At 41.3% G+C, this 17136-nt stretch overlaps 1 protein-coding gene across 1 annotated transcript in view; it reads right to left on the bottom strand.

Annotated features, from left to right (window-relative positions):
• ripk4 (receptor-interacting serine-threonine kinase 4) overlaps positions 1-17136 on the bottom strand; it is a 57220-nt gene that overhangs the window by 19092 nt on the left and 20992 nt on the right. The window contains exons 2-4 of the mRNA XM_073045028.1: positions 8038-8329; positions 7723-7868; positions 5786-5835 (exon numbers count right to left, since the gene is read on the bottom strand). Of these exons, the coding sequence (XP_072901129.1) occupies positions 5786-5835; positions 7723-7868; positions 8038-8329 (488 nt within the window). The remainder of the gene's footprint in view (positions 1-5785; positions 5836-7722; positions 7869-8037; positions 8330-17136) is intronic.

Genomic DNA, 17136 nt, shown 5'->3' with positions numbered 1-17136 from the left:
CTTATAGCCAACCAGAAAAGGCTGCCTTTATTCACACTCTTTGCCTCCTGCCAATCAACTACTGCTTTGTCCATGCTAGTATCTTTCCTGTAATACCATGGGCTCGTAACTTATTAAATAACCTTGTGTGGCACCTTGTCAAAGGCCTTATGAAAAACATCCAAGTACACAACATTGACAACTTTGTCTACCCTGTTTGTTGTTTCTTCAAAGAATTACAACAGATTTGTTGGGTAAGATTTTTCCTCGAGGAGACCTTGCTAAATATGGTCTACTTTATAGTATATGTCTCCAAGTACCTGAGATCTCATCCTTGATAATCAACTCCAACATCTTCCCAACCACTGAGGTCAAACTAACTGGCCTATAGTTTCCTTTCTTTTGCCTCTCCCCATTCTTGAAGAGTGGAGTGACATTTTCAATTTTCCAGTCCTCCTGAACCATTCGAATCTAGTGATTCTTGAAAGAGCATTACTATTGACTCCATAACCACCTCTTTCGGAACTCTGGTGTGTACACCATCTGGTCCAGGTGACTTATCTACCTTCAAGACTTCTCAGTTTTGCAAGAACCCTTTCCAGTATTGGTAACTTTACATACTTCATGCCCCCGACACCTGGAACATCCACAATACTACTAGTATCTTCCACAGTGAAAACTGATGCAAAATATTTATTCAGTTCACCCACCGTTCCTTTGTCCCTCATTGCTAACTCTCCAGCATAATTTTCTAGTGGTCAGATATCCACACTCACTTCTATTTTACACCATGTATCTGAAACTTTCCATATCTTCTTTAATATTATTGGCTAGCTTACTTTCATATTCCATCTTTATCATCTCAATTACTTTTTGGATACCTTCGGTTGGTGTTTTAAAGTTTCCCAGTCCTCTAACTTCCCATTAATTTTTGCTCTATTATATGCCCTCTCTTTGGTTTTATGTTGGCTTTGACTTTTCTTGTTAGCACGGTTGTGTCATCTTTCCTTTAGAATAGTTCTTCCTCTTTTGGATGTATATATCCTGTGCTTTCCAAATTGCTTCCAGAAATTCCAGCCACTGCTGCTAAGCAGTCATCCCTGCCATTGTTCTTTTCCAATCAATTCTGGCCAATTCCTTTCTCATGCCTCTATAATTCCCTTTACTCCACTGTACCACTGATACATCTGACTTCTCAAATTTCAGGGTGAATTCAATCAAATTATAATCACTTTCCCCAAGGCTTCTTTATCCTCAAGCTCTCCAATCAATTCTGGTTCATTCCACAACACCCAATCCAGAATAGCTGATCCCCTAGTGGGCTCAATCACGAGCTGCTCTAAAAAGCCATCTTGTAGGCACTCTAGGAATTCCCCCTCCTGGAATCCAGCACCAGTCTGATTTTCCCCAATCTACCAGCATATTGAAATCACCTATAACTATTGTAATATTGCCCTTTTTCAATTCATTTTCTATCTCCCATTGTAATTTGTAGACCAAATCTCTACTTCTGTTAGACAGTCTGTATACAACTCCCATCAGAGTCCTTTTACCCTTGCAATTCCTTAGCTCTATCTACAAATATTCAACACCTTCTGACCCTAGGTCACCCCTTTCTGATGATTTTTTTTTACCAATAGAGCAATGCCACTCCCTCTGCCTGTCCTTTCAATATAATGTGTATCCTTGGGCATTAAGCATTCAGTTCCATATAACAATTACAGCACAGAAACAGGCCATCTCGGCCCTTCTAGTCCACGCCAAATGCTTACTCTCACCTAGTCCCACTGGCCCGCACTCAGCCCATAACCCCCCATTCCTTTCCTGTCCATATACCTATCCAATTTTACTTTAAATGACAATACCAAACCTGTCCACGGCCTACTCTACCGTCAAGATGAGGCCACACGCAGGACGATGGAGCAATACCTTATCTCCCGCCTAGGTAGCCTCCTACCTGCCGGCATGAACATTCAACTCACAGACCTCCGTTGATACCCCTGCCCACCCCCCCTTACCCCCATCCCTATCTATTATTTTAGTCTGGTTCTCTTTCTCTTTTTTCCCCCCTCACTATAATCTCCCCCCAGCCCTACCTTTCTTTCTCTTTTATTTCCCATAATTCTCCACCTTCCCCCAGCCCATTTCCCTCCAGCCTATCATTTCCTAGCTCTCTACTTTATCCCTCCCCCCACTTCTTATCCCCCCTCGACGATCCCATGTTACTTCACTCCTGATGAAGGGTTTCAGCCCGAAACGTCATCACTACCTCCTCCCATAGATGCTGTCTGGCCTGCAGAGTTCTGCCAGCATTTTGTGTTTTTATTTATTTCCAGCATCTGCAGATTCACTCGTGCTGCCTCTACCACTTCTACTGGAAGCTCATTCCACACAGCTACCACTCTTGCCCCCTAACTCTCAACTCATGTCCTCTTGTTTGAATCTCTCCTACTCTCAATGGAAAAAACCTATCCACATCAACTCTATCTGTCCCGCTCATAATTTTAAATACTTCTATCAAGTCCCCCTTCAACCTTCTACACTCCAAAGAATAAAGACCTAACTTGTTCAATCTTTCCCTGCAACTTAGGTGCTGAAACCCAGGTAACATTCTAGTAAATCTTCTCTGTACTCTTTCTATTTTGTTGACATCTTTCCTATAATTTGGTGACCAGAACTGTACACAATACTCCAAATTTGGCCTTACCAATGCCTTGAACAATTTTAATATTATATCCCAACTCCTATACTCAATGCTCTGATTTATAAAGGCCAGCATACCAAAAGCTTTCTTCACCACCCTATCCACATGAGATTCCACCTTCAGGGAACTATGCACCATTATTCCTAGATCACTCTGTTCTACTGCATTCTTCAATGCCCTACCATTTACCATGTATGTCCTATTTGGATTATTCCTACCAAAATGTAGCACCTCACACTTATCAGCATTAAACTCCATCTGCCGTCGTTCAGCCCACTCTTCTAACTGGCCTAAATCACTCTGCAAGCTTTGAAAACCTACTTCATTATCCACAACGCCTCCTACCTTAGTATCATCTTCATACTTACTAATCCAATTTACCACCCCATCATCCAGATCATTAATGTATATGACAAACGACATTGGACCCAGTACAGATCCCTGAGGCACACCACTAGTCACCGGCCTCCAACCTGACAAACAGTTATCCACCAATACTCTCCGGCATCTCCCATCCAGCCACTGTTGAATCCATTTTACTACTTCAATATTAATACCTAACGATTGAACCTTCCTAACTAACCTTCCATGTGGAACCTTGTCAAAGGCCTTACTGAAGTCCATATAGACAACATCCACTGCTTTACCCTTGTCAACTTTCCTCATAACCTCTTCAAAAAATCCAATAAGATTTGTCAAACATGACCTTCCACGCACAAATCCATGTTCACTGTTCCTAATCAGACCCTGTCTATCCAAATAATTATACATACCATCTCTAAGAAAACTTTCCATTAATTTACCCACCACTGACATTAAACTGACAGGCCTATAATTGCTAGGTTTACTCTTAGAACCCTTTTTAAACAATGGAACCACATGAGCAATACACCAATCTTCCGTCACTATCCCCGTTTCTAATGACAGTTGAAATATTTCTGTCAGAGCCCCTGCTATTTCTACACTAACTTCCTTCAAGGTCCTAGGGAATATCCTGTCAGGACCCAGATCTGGATTTATCCACTTTTATATTCCTTAAAAGCGTCTTGATGGCATTTCCTCCTCTTTAGTCGTCATAGTTTCCATAACTTCCCTACTTGTTTCCCTTACCTTACACAATTCAATATCCTTCTCCTTAGTGAATATTGAAGAAAAGAAATTGTTCAAAATCTCCCCCATCTCTTTCAGCTCCACACATAGCTGTCCACTCTGATTCTCTAAGGGACCAATTTTATCCCTCACTATCCTTTTGCTATTAATATAACTGTAGAATCCCTTCGGATTTATTTTCACCTTACTTGCCAAAGCAACCTCGTATCCTCTTTAGAGTTCCAGCTCCAACTCCTAATGGTCTTATATAAACAGTAAATGCTGGAAACACTCAACAAGTCAGGCAGCGATGTTCCACATTTTCTTGCCGTGTAGGAGGCCATTCAGCCCATCTCTTACACTATCCTATTAGTGTAATAGGATAGCCCATCCTATTAACACTATGAAATCTACTCCTCCCACATTTCCATTTTATGAGAAAGATGACAAATGCGATCCATGAGATGGCGCAAAGAGTAACGAGCATGAAGTTTACTGAACTGCCATTAAGTCTCAACTGACAAGAAAACTGCCTCTTGCTTCTAAGCCATATCCACACCTAGAGGAAGTTTGTGTTTTCTGCTCTATTATAAAATTAGAATCAGAAGTGAGGCCATCCAGACCAGATGAAAATGCCATCAAGACAGTAATGCTAGAAGATCTGAAGGTTGCATATACACTGAAATGGAGTAGAAATAGAAATGCAGGGAATGGAAAAGCTGGCTGAGTGAGTGCCACAATAACAACCTCTCACTCAATGTCAGCAAGCCCAAGAAGCTGATTATTGACTTCGGGTAGAGGAAACCAGAGGTCCATGTGCGAGCACGCATCATCCAGGACTCCCGTCACTCAGGACATGCTCTCCTCCCACAGGTGCCATCAGAAAGAAGGTAAAGGAGCCACACAACCAGGTTCAGAAGCAGTTATAACCCCTCAACTATCAGGCTCTTGAACGAGAGGGGATAACTTCACTCGCCACAAACTATGGGCTCACTCTCAAGGATTCTTCATCTTATATTCTCGATATTTATTGCTTTTTCTCCCCCTCTGTCTTCTGTGCTTGCACAGCCTGATGTTTTTTTTCCCCACATTGGTTGCTTGTCTGTCCTTTTGGGTGAGGTCTTTCATTGATTCTGTTGTTTCCTGCATTTGCTGTGTATGCCCGCAAGAAAATTAATCTCAGGGTTGTATATGGTGTATTATGATAAATTTACTCTGAATGGGGAAAGGGTGCGGCAGATGATGCACAGACCTGGCGTGCTGAAGAGTTTTCTAAATTGTAAGGAAATACGGAATACAAGCAAGGAACTGAATGCAAACAAATTATTGTCATGAAATAGGAACCCACAGGAGTCTGAGTGAAGGCAATATCTAATCTTAAATTAATGAAAAATAATGAAAGGGCAATCAGAGTCATATAACACTACAGCACTGAATTAGGCTCTTCAACCCTTGCCAAAACCTTATTCTCCTTGTCCCATTGATCTACAGCTGAGCCTTAGCTCCACATACCTCACCCATCCATGTGCTTATCCGAACTTCCCTTAAATGTTGAAGCTGAACTCGCATGCCCCACTTCCGCTGAGAGCTCGTTCCCCACCCTCACCACCCTCTGAGTGAAATAGCTTTCCCTCACATCATCTTTCGTCATTTCACCTTTCACCCTTAACCCATGACCTCTCATCCAACCTCAGTGGAGAAACCCTGCTTGCATTGAAACCTCAATCAAATCTCCCCTCATTCTCCTATGCTCCAGGGAGTAAGGTCTTAACCTATTCAACCCTTCCCTATAACTCAGATCCTCAAGTTTAGTCTATATCTTTGTATCACTCATGACACTAAGACAATGAGAAAAGGCTTATTAACATAACGCTCAAAGTTGATATTAGCATGGCTAATAACATGTTTACTTAATTATCCTTATTTTTATAAAGCAGATTGCCATGGGTGAATGAAAGGTTCTTTTATACTCAGAGATGCCTCTGGGGATTGGGACGCACCCACAATACATACCTGCAAAGGGCTTCTTCTGTGCTAAAATTCCCCAGATGACGATGGAAAAACTGTAACAAAGAAAGAGAAAATGATTGGAGAACTGCAAGGAGCACATAGAACTCTAAGAATTAGGTGTTAATTTACAATCATCGAGGAGGCTCCATTTTTTGACTAGACCGGTGTATTTGTTATTGTACAACACAAAATATTGTTACATACAAACTAGACCGATGTTATATTCCACCAGCTAAAGCAGAGGCGATTGGGTAATTTCACCATCTGTAAAGCTTATCAACCACGCCACTGTGACACACAAGTTTAACGTTACCAACAGGCTCCATTCCTGAGAGTCACTCGTAAGCTGAACTGCCTAAGTCGGCACTGGCCACAGACAGTGTGTAGGAGAGGATCAGAGAAACAGGTGGGGTGAGAAAGCCAACGAGTGGCCACCAGCCCGTCTCACTGAGCAGGTGAACAAATCTGCTCGGTGCTCCTGACTCCGCTCGGCTCGACCCAGCACACAAGTGTTGTGGCTTGGGAAGGGATCAGAAGAGAAGAGGGGAGAGGGCGGTAATGCCCTGTTCCCACACAGCAGAAAATGCCTGCAGCCTCACTGCACCCAGCAAATCCAACCCACTGGTCTCCCAAACACAATTCACAGATCTATAATGTGGAAAAGACCTGTATTCTTAATAATTCCTCATTTAGTGCAGTTTTCAGGAGAAATTAGTCTGTTGTTACAGGGAGCAGTTACTGTACTACAGTACCATACTTGAGACTATTGTGAACAGCTTGGGGCCCTTTATCCAAGAAAGGAAGTGTTGGCAATGGAGAGTGATCCCAGAAATGACAAGTTACATATGAGGAGCATTTGATGGCCCACTGGAGCTTAGAAGAACTGGGGGGGGGGGGGGGGGGGGGAGTGGGAGGAAGAGAGAAATCTCATTAAATCCCATTGAATATTGAAAGGCCTCAATAGTGTGGATGTGGTGAGGATGTTTCCTATAGCGGGGGTATCTAGAACCAGAAGGCACAGCCTCAGAATAGACAGATGCCCCTTTGGATCAGAGATCAGGAGGAATTTCTTTAGCTAGAGGATGTTGAATCTGTGGAATTAATTACCATGGGTGGCTGTGGAGGCCAAGTCACTGGGTATATTTAAAGCAGAGATTCCTAAATAATAAAGGTGTCAAAGGTCACAGGGATAAGGCAAGAGAATATTGTTGACAGGGAAAATAAATCAGCCATTATGGAATGCCAAAACAGACTTGATGGGCCAACTAGCCTAATTTTGCTTCAACATGTTGTGGTCTTATAGCTTTTTTCACTACTCTTTGTGTAGATTTAACTTACTCTGTAAATACTTTGTTTGCCATAGAATCCATCTACCTCTAACTCAATTATAAAGTTGTCATATAATTAACGGCAGACCGATTCAATGGGCTGAATGGCCTAATTCTGCACCTATGTCTTATAATCTCAAACTAAACTGGCAACTCTCAGTTAATTAATAACAACTCCATAACTTGTTGAGAAAGATTTAGTGAAATTCATGATGAAGTTTACTAAGGCCTACAAACAGATCGTTTGGAAAGTCAAGACTAATTTAAATATCCTTTTATTTGCAGAGGCCCTGCATAGGAGGTCCCTGTAGAATAAGTACTCATTGCCAGCACCAACATCCAAAATGCAGGAGAGATCAGCAAACCAGGCAACATCTACGGAGGGGAATAAACAGTCAAAGTTTTGGGACAAGACCCTTCCTGATGTAACATCCCAGCCCAAAATGTCAACTATTTCCCTTCATGCATTTTGCCTGACCTGGCAAGGTCCTCCAGCATTTTGTGTGTTGCTTAAGATTTTCAGCATTTGCAGAATCTCTTGGGTTTGTGAACACTGACATCCAATTTTTGGTACCCACAGGTTTTATGCAAGTTTGTATAAAAATGTCTCACCTATAGACATCATGTTTAATATCAGAAATCCTCTTCTGTCGGAGACGTTCTGGAGGTAAGTATGCGATTGTACCACAGAAACCATCTATGCTGATGTCCTGCGAGTTAGACAATCCATTCCATCTTGCCAACCCAAAATCTGAGATCTATTCAGAGAAAGTGATTAATGTATCAGAAAACAAACTGCCCACAGACTTCCTAAAAAGTGAATGAAAGTCATGGCAATCCTTCATCAGATATGAATGGAACTGGGTCACCCAAAAAAAAGTGATTAGAAAACGATTCAAATCGAATCAATTAAATCTGATCACTTACCTTGACATGATGGTGTGCATCCAGCAGTATGTTGGCAGGCTTTAGATCCAAATGTAACAGAGGTGGAGACATACAGTGAAGGAAGTTCATGCCCACTGCCGTCTCATGAATGATACGGAAGCGTAGTTCCCAAGGTAATATTTCTGAGGCCAGCAACTTTTCCAATGAGCCAGTCTCCATGTACTCCATGACTAGTCCCACTGGATCCTTGCAGATACCGTATACTGGGAGCACGTAGCGGAACTTTGCCATCTCCATTTTCTTGGCTTCCTCCAGCAGTTCTGCATTCTCCCTATCGACATAGAGAAGAAAATTGGTCAGGAAGAGCTCCAGTGGAAACATGTCGGTAAAGCAGCAACTCACCAATTTTGGACAAAGTGCCAAGCTCCAAAGTTCCAAATCAAACTGAAATGAACGAGTTTCCTTTGGTTTAACTTGTTAACTTGTTAGTTTGGACAAGTACAACCTAGACTGTGACGTTCAACAGACTAACCCACTGGATGTATTGCCTGAAGGATGGCGTGACTCAGATTGACTAGGATATTGAAGTCCTAATAGAGAAAGGCAGGTCTCAATAACATGGGGATACTCCCTAGATTAAAGGTTCAGAATTGATCCACCTGAGATATTAAAGAGCAGATTGGACAAATGAAGGAAAAAAAACTCATTCATTTGGTAAAGCAAATGGTAACAAAAGACCTCTCAGGATAAGATTGCACATGGCTCCTGTGAAGAAACATTTCTTCCCCATTAAATGATTACATCATAGAAGGCAGACATTTGGCCAATCAGGTTCATTTCAACGCCCAACAGTTCAGTCCCATTCCACCTGCTCCAATTTCCCTGTGTTCCTGCAACTTATTCTCACAGAATCACGGTTACTAAAACTGACATTGACTGTGAAATCTGTTGTTCTGTAGGGGTAGCGCAATGCAATACAATAACAAAAATGCCACATTACATTAAGTAATAAATAGTTCAAAAAGAGAGCAAAATAGTGAGATAGCGTTCATGGGCTCGTGGACTATTTAGAAATCGGCAGAGGAGAAGAAACTATTTCAAAAATGTTGAGTTTACATCTCCAGGTTCCTGTACTTTCTTGATGGAGCGATGAGAAGAAGGCATGTCCTTCAAGATGGATGCTGCCTCCTTGATGCATCGCTTTTTGAAGATATCCTGAATGGTGGGGAGGCCAGTACCCAAGATGGAGCTTACTGAGCCTATAATCCTCTGCAGCTTTTTTCAATCCTGTGTACTGGACCATATGAGGTGGGGATGCCATTAGTCAGAACACTCTCCACTGTACATAAGTAGAAACTTGTTAAGAGTCTTTGGTAACATACTAAATCTCTTCAGACTCCTAAAGAAGCACAGCTGCTGGTGTGCTTTCTTTGTGATTAAACATAGAAACATAGAAAATAGGTGCAGGAGTAGGCCATTTGGCCCTTCGAGCCTGTACTGCCATTCAGTATGAACATGGCTGATCATCCAACTCAGAACCCTGTACCTGCTTTCTCTCCATACCCCCTGATCCCTTTAGCCACAAGGGCCATATCTAACTTCCTCTTAAATATAGACAATGAACCGGCCTCAACTGTTTCCTGTGGCAGAGAATTCCACAGATTCACCGCTCTCTGTGTGAATAAGTTTTTCCTCATCTCGGTCCTAAAAGGCTTCCCCCTTTATCCTTAAACTGTGACCCCTCGTTCTGGACTTCCCCAACATCGGAAACAATCTTCCTGCATCTAGCCTGTCCAATCCCTTTAGAATTTTATACGTTTCAATAAGATCCCCCCTCAATCTTCTAAATTCCAGCGAGTATAAGCCTAGTCGATCCAGTCTTTCTTGCAACCATACTCTTTTTATTCTAGGCAAGTGGCCAAAGAGTCAAAGGTAATTTACAGTAGCTAATTATACTCCTTATCAAGGTTCCGATATTAACAGAGATTACGAAAATGGATGCAATGACTTGATTCAATAGCAGACACAAAATTAGATATTCTCTACGACACTCCTCTGACAGACTTGGAGGACCTCTTCCTCTACCATATTGTTCACCGTTCAATCTGAGGATCACTGAAAACATAACACATGCTGGAATTCATTCATCTAAATTGATTACCAAAGACAATATTAATTTGGATTTTGTACTGTGTAAACATGTTTCTACTACAGCATACGTAACCTGTGGCTCAATGGGCAAGTATATTAAGCTATGCTTAATTCTCTCTTCTGCCCCTCCCTGTGAGGGAAAGTTCACTGTCAGACACCACTGGCTCTGTTGACATAGGCCTATCAGTTCGTCCAACGCTATTAAAGCTCGGAGAATTGGAATTCAGAATTCGATCCCGGTGTCCTCTGTAAGAGCTCCCCATGGAATGTGTGGGTTTTCCCCAGCTGCTCCAGTTTCCTCCCATTGTCCAAAGACCTCCCGGGTAGGTCGATTGGTCATTGTAAATTGTCCCGCGATTAGATTAGGGTTAGATCGGGTTATCAGGGATGGCTGGGTGGTACAGCTCAAAAAGCTGGAAAACATTCAAAGCTGCATCTCTAAGAAAATAAATAGAAAGAAAGAAAGAGCCACTAAGATCGAAATGACTATCCAGTCCTCCCCACTTAGGCTCATTTTAGGGGAGGTTAGTGTTAGACTCTGCCGAAATACTGCTTACACTACCTTCGACTGGAATTGGCTTATTGTCATATGTACCAAGGTACAGTCTTGTATACTGTTCATACACTACATTGTGGTAAAACAATAACAGATACAGAATGAAGTGCAACAGCTACAGAGAAAGGGCAGCACAGGTAGAGAATAAGGTGCAAGGTCATAATGAGGTAGATCATATATGTCAAACTCAAGGCCCGCGGGCCAAATCCGGCCCACGATGGAATTATCTTTGGCCCGCGAGATAATATCTACGTAATTACTATTAAAGGTGGCCCCAGTAATTGAAGCGCCTATGGCGTATGATATGGCTAATGCTGAGTTTATTCAGGTACCAGGTTTTCAGGGTTTTTAGTGTTTATTCGGCAGTCTTGCTCAGCAGTCTTCTTCATAAGAAACGGAATTTGTAAAGTGAAACACTTTGTAGTTATAGCAGAGACTGAGACACATGAGAGCAGGCTGAAAAAACGGAGGCAACGAAAGCTGCGTTCGCACGCGTCCGACTGATCCGGCCCGCATGAAGCTGCATTTTGCTCAATCCGGCCCGTGACCTAAAATGAGTTTGACACAGCTGAGGTAGATTGTGAGGTCATGTGTCTATCTCATCATACCAGGAAACTGTTCGATAGTCTCGTAAGAGCATTGTAGGACTCATCTTTGAGCCTGATGGTACGCACTTTCAGGCTTTGTGGCTTCTACCTGATGGGAGAGTGGAAAAAAGTGGATGTCCAGGTTGGACGAGCTCTTTGATTATGTTGATTGCTTTACGGAGGGAGTGAGAAGTATAGACAGAATCATCAAGGGGCAGCTGGTTTCTGTGATGTTCTGGGCTGTGTCCACAACTATCTGCAGTTTCTTGCTGTCATGGACACAGCAGTTGCTATACCAAGCCGTGATAAATCTAGTATGACGCGATCTACGGTGCACTGACAAAAATTAGTAGGCTCACAGAGACAGGCCACATTTCTCTAACCTCCCAAAGAATCAGAGGTGCTGGTGAGCATTTTTGACTATGACATACAAGACACGCTATTAGTGATGTTCATCCATACGAACTTGAAGCTCTCAACCCTCCTCACGTCAGCATCATTGATGGAGATGACCAAGATAGATTATTTGGGTATAATACAACACAAAATGGCCAGCTGTGTTTATGCAAGGAGACTGTCCAAGGGAGTAAGAGAAATCTGTGGAAATGCAGAATGCCTTTCCACATTCAGATCCATTCATTACAACCAAGTAAAATTCGTCACTATTTAATAAAATAAAAACCAAAATTGCTGGAAACATAGCAGATCAGGCAAAATCTGTGGAAGAAACAGAGTTCAAAGTCATAGAACCCTACATCACAGGTGCAAGCCCTTTGGCCCATCTAGTCTGTGCTGAAACATTATTCTGTGCTGTCCCATTGACCTGCACCTTGTCTGTAATCTTCCAGATCCCCCCCATCCATGAAGCCATCTAAATTTCTCTGAAATGTTGAAATCAAACTCACATCCACTATCTCCGCTGGCAGCAAGTTACACGCTCTAGCCACCCTCTGAGTGAAGAAGATGCCCTTCATGTTCCCCTTAAACATTTCACCTTTTATCCTTAACCCATGCCCCTTAGTTCCTGTCTCATCCAACCTGAGTGGAAATAGCCCGCTTGCATTTACCCTATCTACACCCCTCATAATTTTATACACCTCTATCAAATCTCCCCTCATTCTCCTATGCTCTATGGAATAAAGTCCTAACCTATTCAACCTTTCCCTTTAACTCCTGTCCTCAAGCTCTGTCAACTTCCTTGTAAATTTCCTCTGCACTCTTTCAATGTTATTGATATCCTTCCTGTAGGTCGGTGATCAAAAATGCACACAATACTCCATATTAGGCCTCACCAACATCTTATGCAACTTCAACATAACTTCCCAACTCTTGTACTCAGTACTTTGATTTATGAAGGCTAATATGCCAAAGGTTCTTATTATGACTCCATCCACCTGTGATGCCTCTTTCAAGGAAATATGGACCTGTCTTTTCAGATTCCTCAATTCATGCTTAAGACAGAAAACTATTCCATAACCTGGTTTTCTTTCCACAAATGCTGTTGGACCTGCTGAGAGTTTCCAGCATCTGCAATTCTTTCTAAATTTTCATTTACGTCCCTGTCTTATCTTCATAAAACACATTCTCCTCAATGAGCCCTTGAAAAGAGCAGGTAATGGGACTGGAGCAAAAAGAATGCAGAGAAGTGGTCTGGAGGCAGAGAGAGGAGCATCAAACCTCCAAAATACTGCTTAGCATATTAATCTAAAACATTCATAGCAACTGGAGCTGAGCATCATCCTTTCATCATTATGTCAGTGCTTTATCAGCATCTTGTGTTCAAACCTGTTCCGTAAGTTTGAGAAAGTTATTCATTCCAATAAAAATAGGGGAATGGCTAATACCACATTCCCTCGCTGCATTAACTGCTTGGTTTCCTGTTATGCATGCAATTTATAGAAACGAAAGTGCTATTTATTATCAATAACAATGTCCCCAATTTTTCCCTCGGCCTGCCTCACCCTTCCTTTTGTTGCCTGAGGGCTTGGCAACTAATCACTTCCCTGGTTCTACTTTATCTAAACAGAAGGTAAAGATTCAAATTATTTAAAGAGTAACATTATTTGTTACATGTATATAGAAACATCTAAGCATAGTGAAGTGCATTTGCTTTGCATCAACAAGCAATACAGTCATGGACTGCAAGTGTCGTCACAATTCCGGTGCCAAAATAGCAAGGCCAGAAATCACTAATCCTGTTTTTGAGATGTTGGAGGAAACTGGAGGAAGGCCATACAGGTGGAGTGAGAATGTGCAAATTCCTTACAGAGTGCAGCAGGAATCGAACTCCGACCAGTGATGGCTGGAGTTGTAAAGCAATTCTGCTAACCACTCTGCTGACCAGCCCTACTCACACCTAGTCCTGCTTACCTTCGTCCCATCTGCTTGTAGAAGCACACTGCCACTGTTATACAATACCTTGATTTTAAACTTTGCAACTCATTTCCAAATTGTCTATGGTCTTACTCCTCCCAATTCCACATTGTGCTCCAGCCTAGTCAAATATCTGCTCTACTCTGTCCTCCTGATCACTACATTGATGGATTCAAAGTTAAAAGTAAACTTATTGTCTAAGTACATATATGTCACCATGTACAATCTTGAGATTCCTTTTCTCGCAGGCATACTCAATACTCAGGCATACTTGGATCCAGAGTCCTTGTTTTAAGTGGAAATTATATACAATCAATGATATTTATTTCCTACAAATATTAAACAGTCCAAAATTATGGACTTACTTTCGAGGACTCTACAACTTGTGTTCTCAATATTATTTATTACTTATTTATCATCATTAGTATTTGTATTCGTACAGTGGTTGTTTGTCCATCTTTGTTTTTGTATAGTTTTTCATTGATTCCATTGTATTTCTTTGTATCTACAGTGTATGTCCACAAGAAAATCAACATCAGGCTAATATACAGTGACACATATGGTCTTTGATAATAAATCTACTTTCAATCTTGAAATTCTACAAAGATAGAAATGGCGATTCCATTATCACCCCCACGTTTCCAGAATTTGAATCTCAAAGGTCAAGTTATAATTTTCCCTTTAATGGCACCGATGAAAACTCCAGCATATTAAACCAAGCTTTCATGAACAGCAGCAATCTGTTTAAACACCCTTGAACTTCACTGAATGCCTGGTTGATCTGCTATCATACATCCGGCTTAGTTCAATATTACGTAAAAGTATTTAAATTCTCATCCTTGATTTCAAATATTTCCTGGGCCTTGCCCATGTGTAACACTAATCTCCTCGAGATTCTGAGGGAAAATGGCCATCTGCTGATGTAACCCATCCATTTCAAGGTTCAGAGATGTTCTTCTGCACACCACTGTTGTAATGCATCATTATTTGAGTTACTGTCGTCTTCTGTCATCTTGAACCAGTCTGGCCATACTCCACCACCCTCTCTTATTAACAAGGAAATTTCACACACAAAACTGCTATCCTACAGTTAAAGTCACTTAAAACACATCTTCCCAATTCTGATGTTTGATCTGAACAGAACTTCTTGACCCTGTCTGCATGCTTTTATGCATTGAGTTACTGCCATGTGATTGGCTGATTAGATATTTACATTAACAACCAGCTGTACATAATAAAGGGGCCACTGTGTATACACTTTTTGACCGAAGAGTTTAAATCTACTACCCTCCTCTGATGTTTTCTGCAAAGGGCAGACTAAACTCAGGCTGGAATTGTGAAGCAGACGAGACCGTACCACACATGGATCCTTGCGATAGTGGGTTCTGTGAGATTTAATGTACAACCAAGAATGATTTTGCTTTTTTGTTTATAAAACATACAAGAACTAAAAGTTAAAATTAAATAATTGAAGCCACTCTTCAAATCAGAAACATAGTCTTCAAATGAATTTAATGAATCAGATTAATCTTTATGATGGTACTAGGTTTGCTGACCATGAAGTTCTAAACTCAGACCTTAAGCCCTATCAGATATAAATAGCCATGTGTATTCTCACTAAAGGGAGATAAACTAGTCTTTTATGAATGGGTAGTTACAGTATTATTTCCCTGTCTGTTCTCCACGGTGAGCTTAGCCGCCATCTCCCAACATTTGAATGGTAGGACCCCTCTCCCTACCAAGGAAAATACACTGCACTTTCAGCTAAAAAAGTAGTTTAAAACACAGTTCATTTATTCTCAGTGATACATACTCCAAAAAAATTCTTAAAACACATTTAAAAATCAGAGAATTTTCATCTTAATTTCCAAATTACACATCATTTCTAAAACACAAAAGATTTCCAAAACACAGGTTCAATTCCTATAAACTAGAAAGACATACAGGTTTCCCTCACTATCCAAAAGTAAAGCGTTCCTATGAAACCTTTTGTAAGCCGAAATGGGTAAAGCGAAGAAGCAATTACCACTAATTTATATTGGAAAAATTTTTGAGCATTCCCAGACCCAAAAAATAACCTACAAAATCATCCCAAATAGCACATAAAACCTAAAATAACACTAACATATAGTAAAAGCAGGAATGATAGGATAAATACACAACCTATATTAAGTAGAAATAATGTATGTACGGTGTAGCTTCACTTACCAGAATCGGGAAGACAGCAAGCACACTGGAAGGTTCACGCATTTTTCTATCATACAGTTCTTTGTAAGCACTCAAAACATCCTGCAGACCTGCCCTAAACCTACGTGCCTTTCAGTCATACTTTTCTGCAATCATTGCAGCACTGTCAATCGCAGCGGAACATCTCACGCAGTTCAAAGCTACGGCGGCCTGATGCTGAGAGCAAAACAAACGCTGAACGCTATTTTCGCCACTCTCGCTGATTAGGGTGCGCGCTGCCTCTATAACTGCTCACTGCAAAACAAACGCTGAACACTATTTTTGCTTTCCACCTTTTTTCATAAAAGCAAAAATCCTCTTCAGATTTCTTTCGGTTAGCAAAAACAGGTACTGATGTAGGTTTTTCGTAAAAGCAAAGTGGCGTAAAGCGATCTTTCGTAAAGCGGGGGATACCTGTAACAATGATTCAGACGAGCGATTCACCCGTCAGACACTGAAGCCAGAGGAATGGATTCTAGCTCACCCTGTGTTTGTTTCATAACTTCCTGATGCTCCTTGCACCACTAAGCCTGAACTGCCCTCTATCCAACTTGGGTATTTCCTCAGATGCCCTTTTTACACAAAAGGTCTAAAAAGCATCATAGAGAATATATCTAGTGCTAAGTCTTAGGAACGAACCCTAGCTCTATAATATTTGTAACAGGGGTACAGACACACCGTACCCTGAGTCTCCAGACAAGGTCGTTTGACTCCAAACAATTATAGATCATTACAGAATGTCTCTCTGGTGCTTCCCACACCCTCCCCTCTTCCTTCCCCTTTCCCCAACCTTGATTTCCCTTTCCTACTCTCAGTCCAAATGGAGACCCATATCAGAATCAGGTTTATCATCATTCACCTATCATACTTTTTTTTTGTGGCAAAAGTGCGATGCAATTACTATGTTGCTGTGTAAAAGCCTTAGGCACCCTAGCTATTTATATGTTCTTACAACTTTTGCACAGTACTGTACATAAACCTCCAGCATTAACTGATCAATTATTTGATATGCTAAATGATATCATCCATCTGGTCTGCAAGCTTCTTTGAAGCAAGCAACATAGTCAGTTTTGTCTGTTTTGAAACAAGCCAAGTTGTTTCAACCCTGTTGTCTTATACCACACTCTAGAGCAGCAATAATTTAAGTGGTACTGAGCAACAACCTACTTCACAGACAGCTTGTTTGCAAAGCTATGTTTTCAACTTCAAGCTGATTACTGCTTGCCGTTTATTTTAAGAACTGAA

The sequence above is a fragment of the Hemitrygon akajei genome, chromosome 5 (assembly GCF_048418815.1).
Source record: "Hemitrygon akajei chromosome 5, sHemAka1.3, whole genome shotgun sequence".
Lineage (NCBI taxonomy): Eukaryota > Metazoa > Chordata > Chondrichthyes > Myliobatiformes > Dasyatidae > Hemitrygon > Hemitrygon akajei.
Note: the sequence above shows the minus strand (reverse complement) of the source record. Positions and strands in the feature narration are given on the sequence as shown.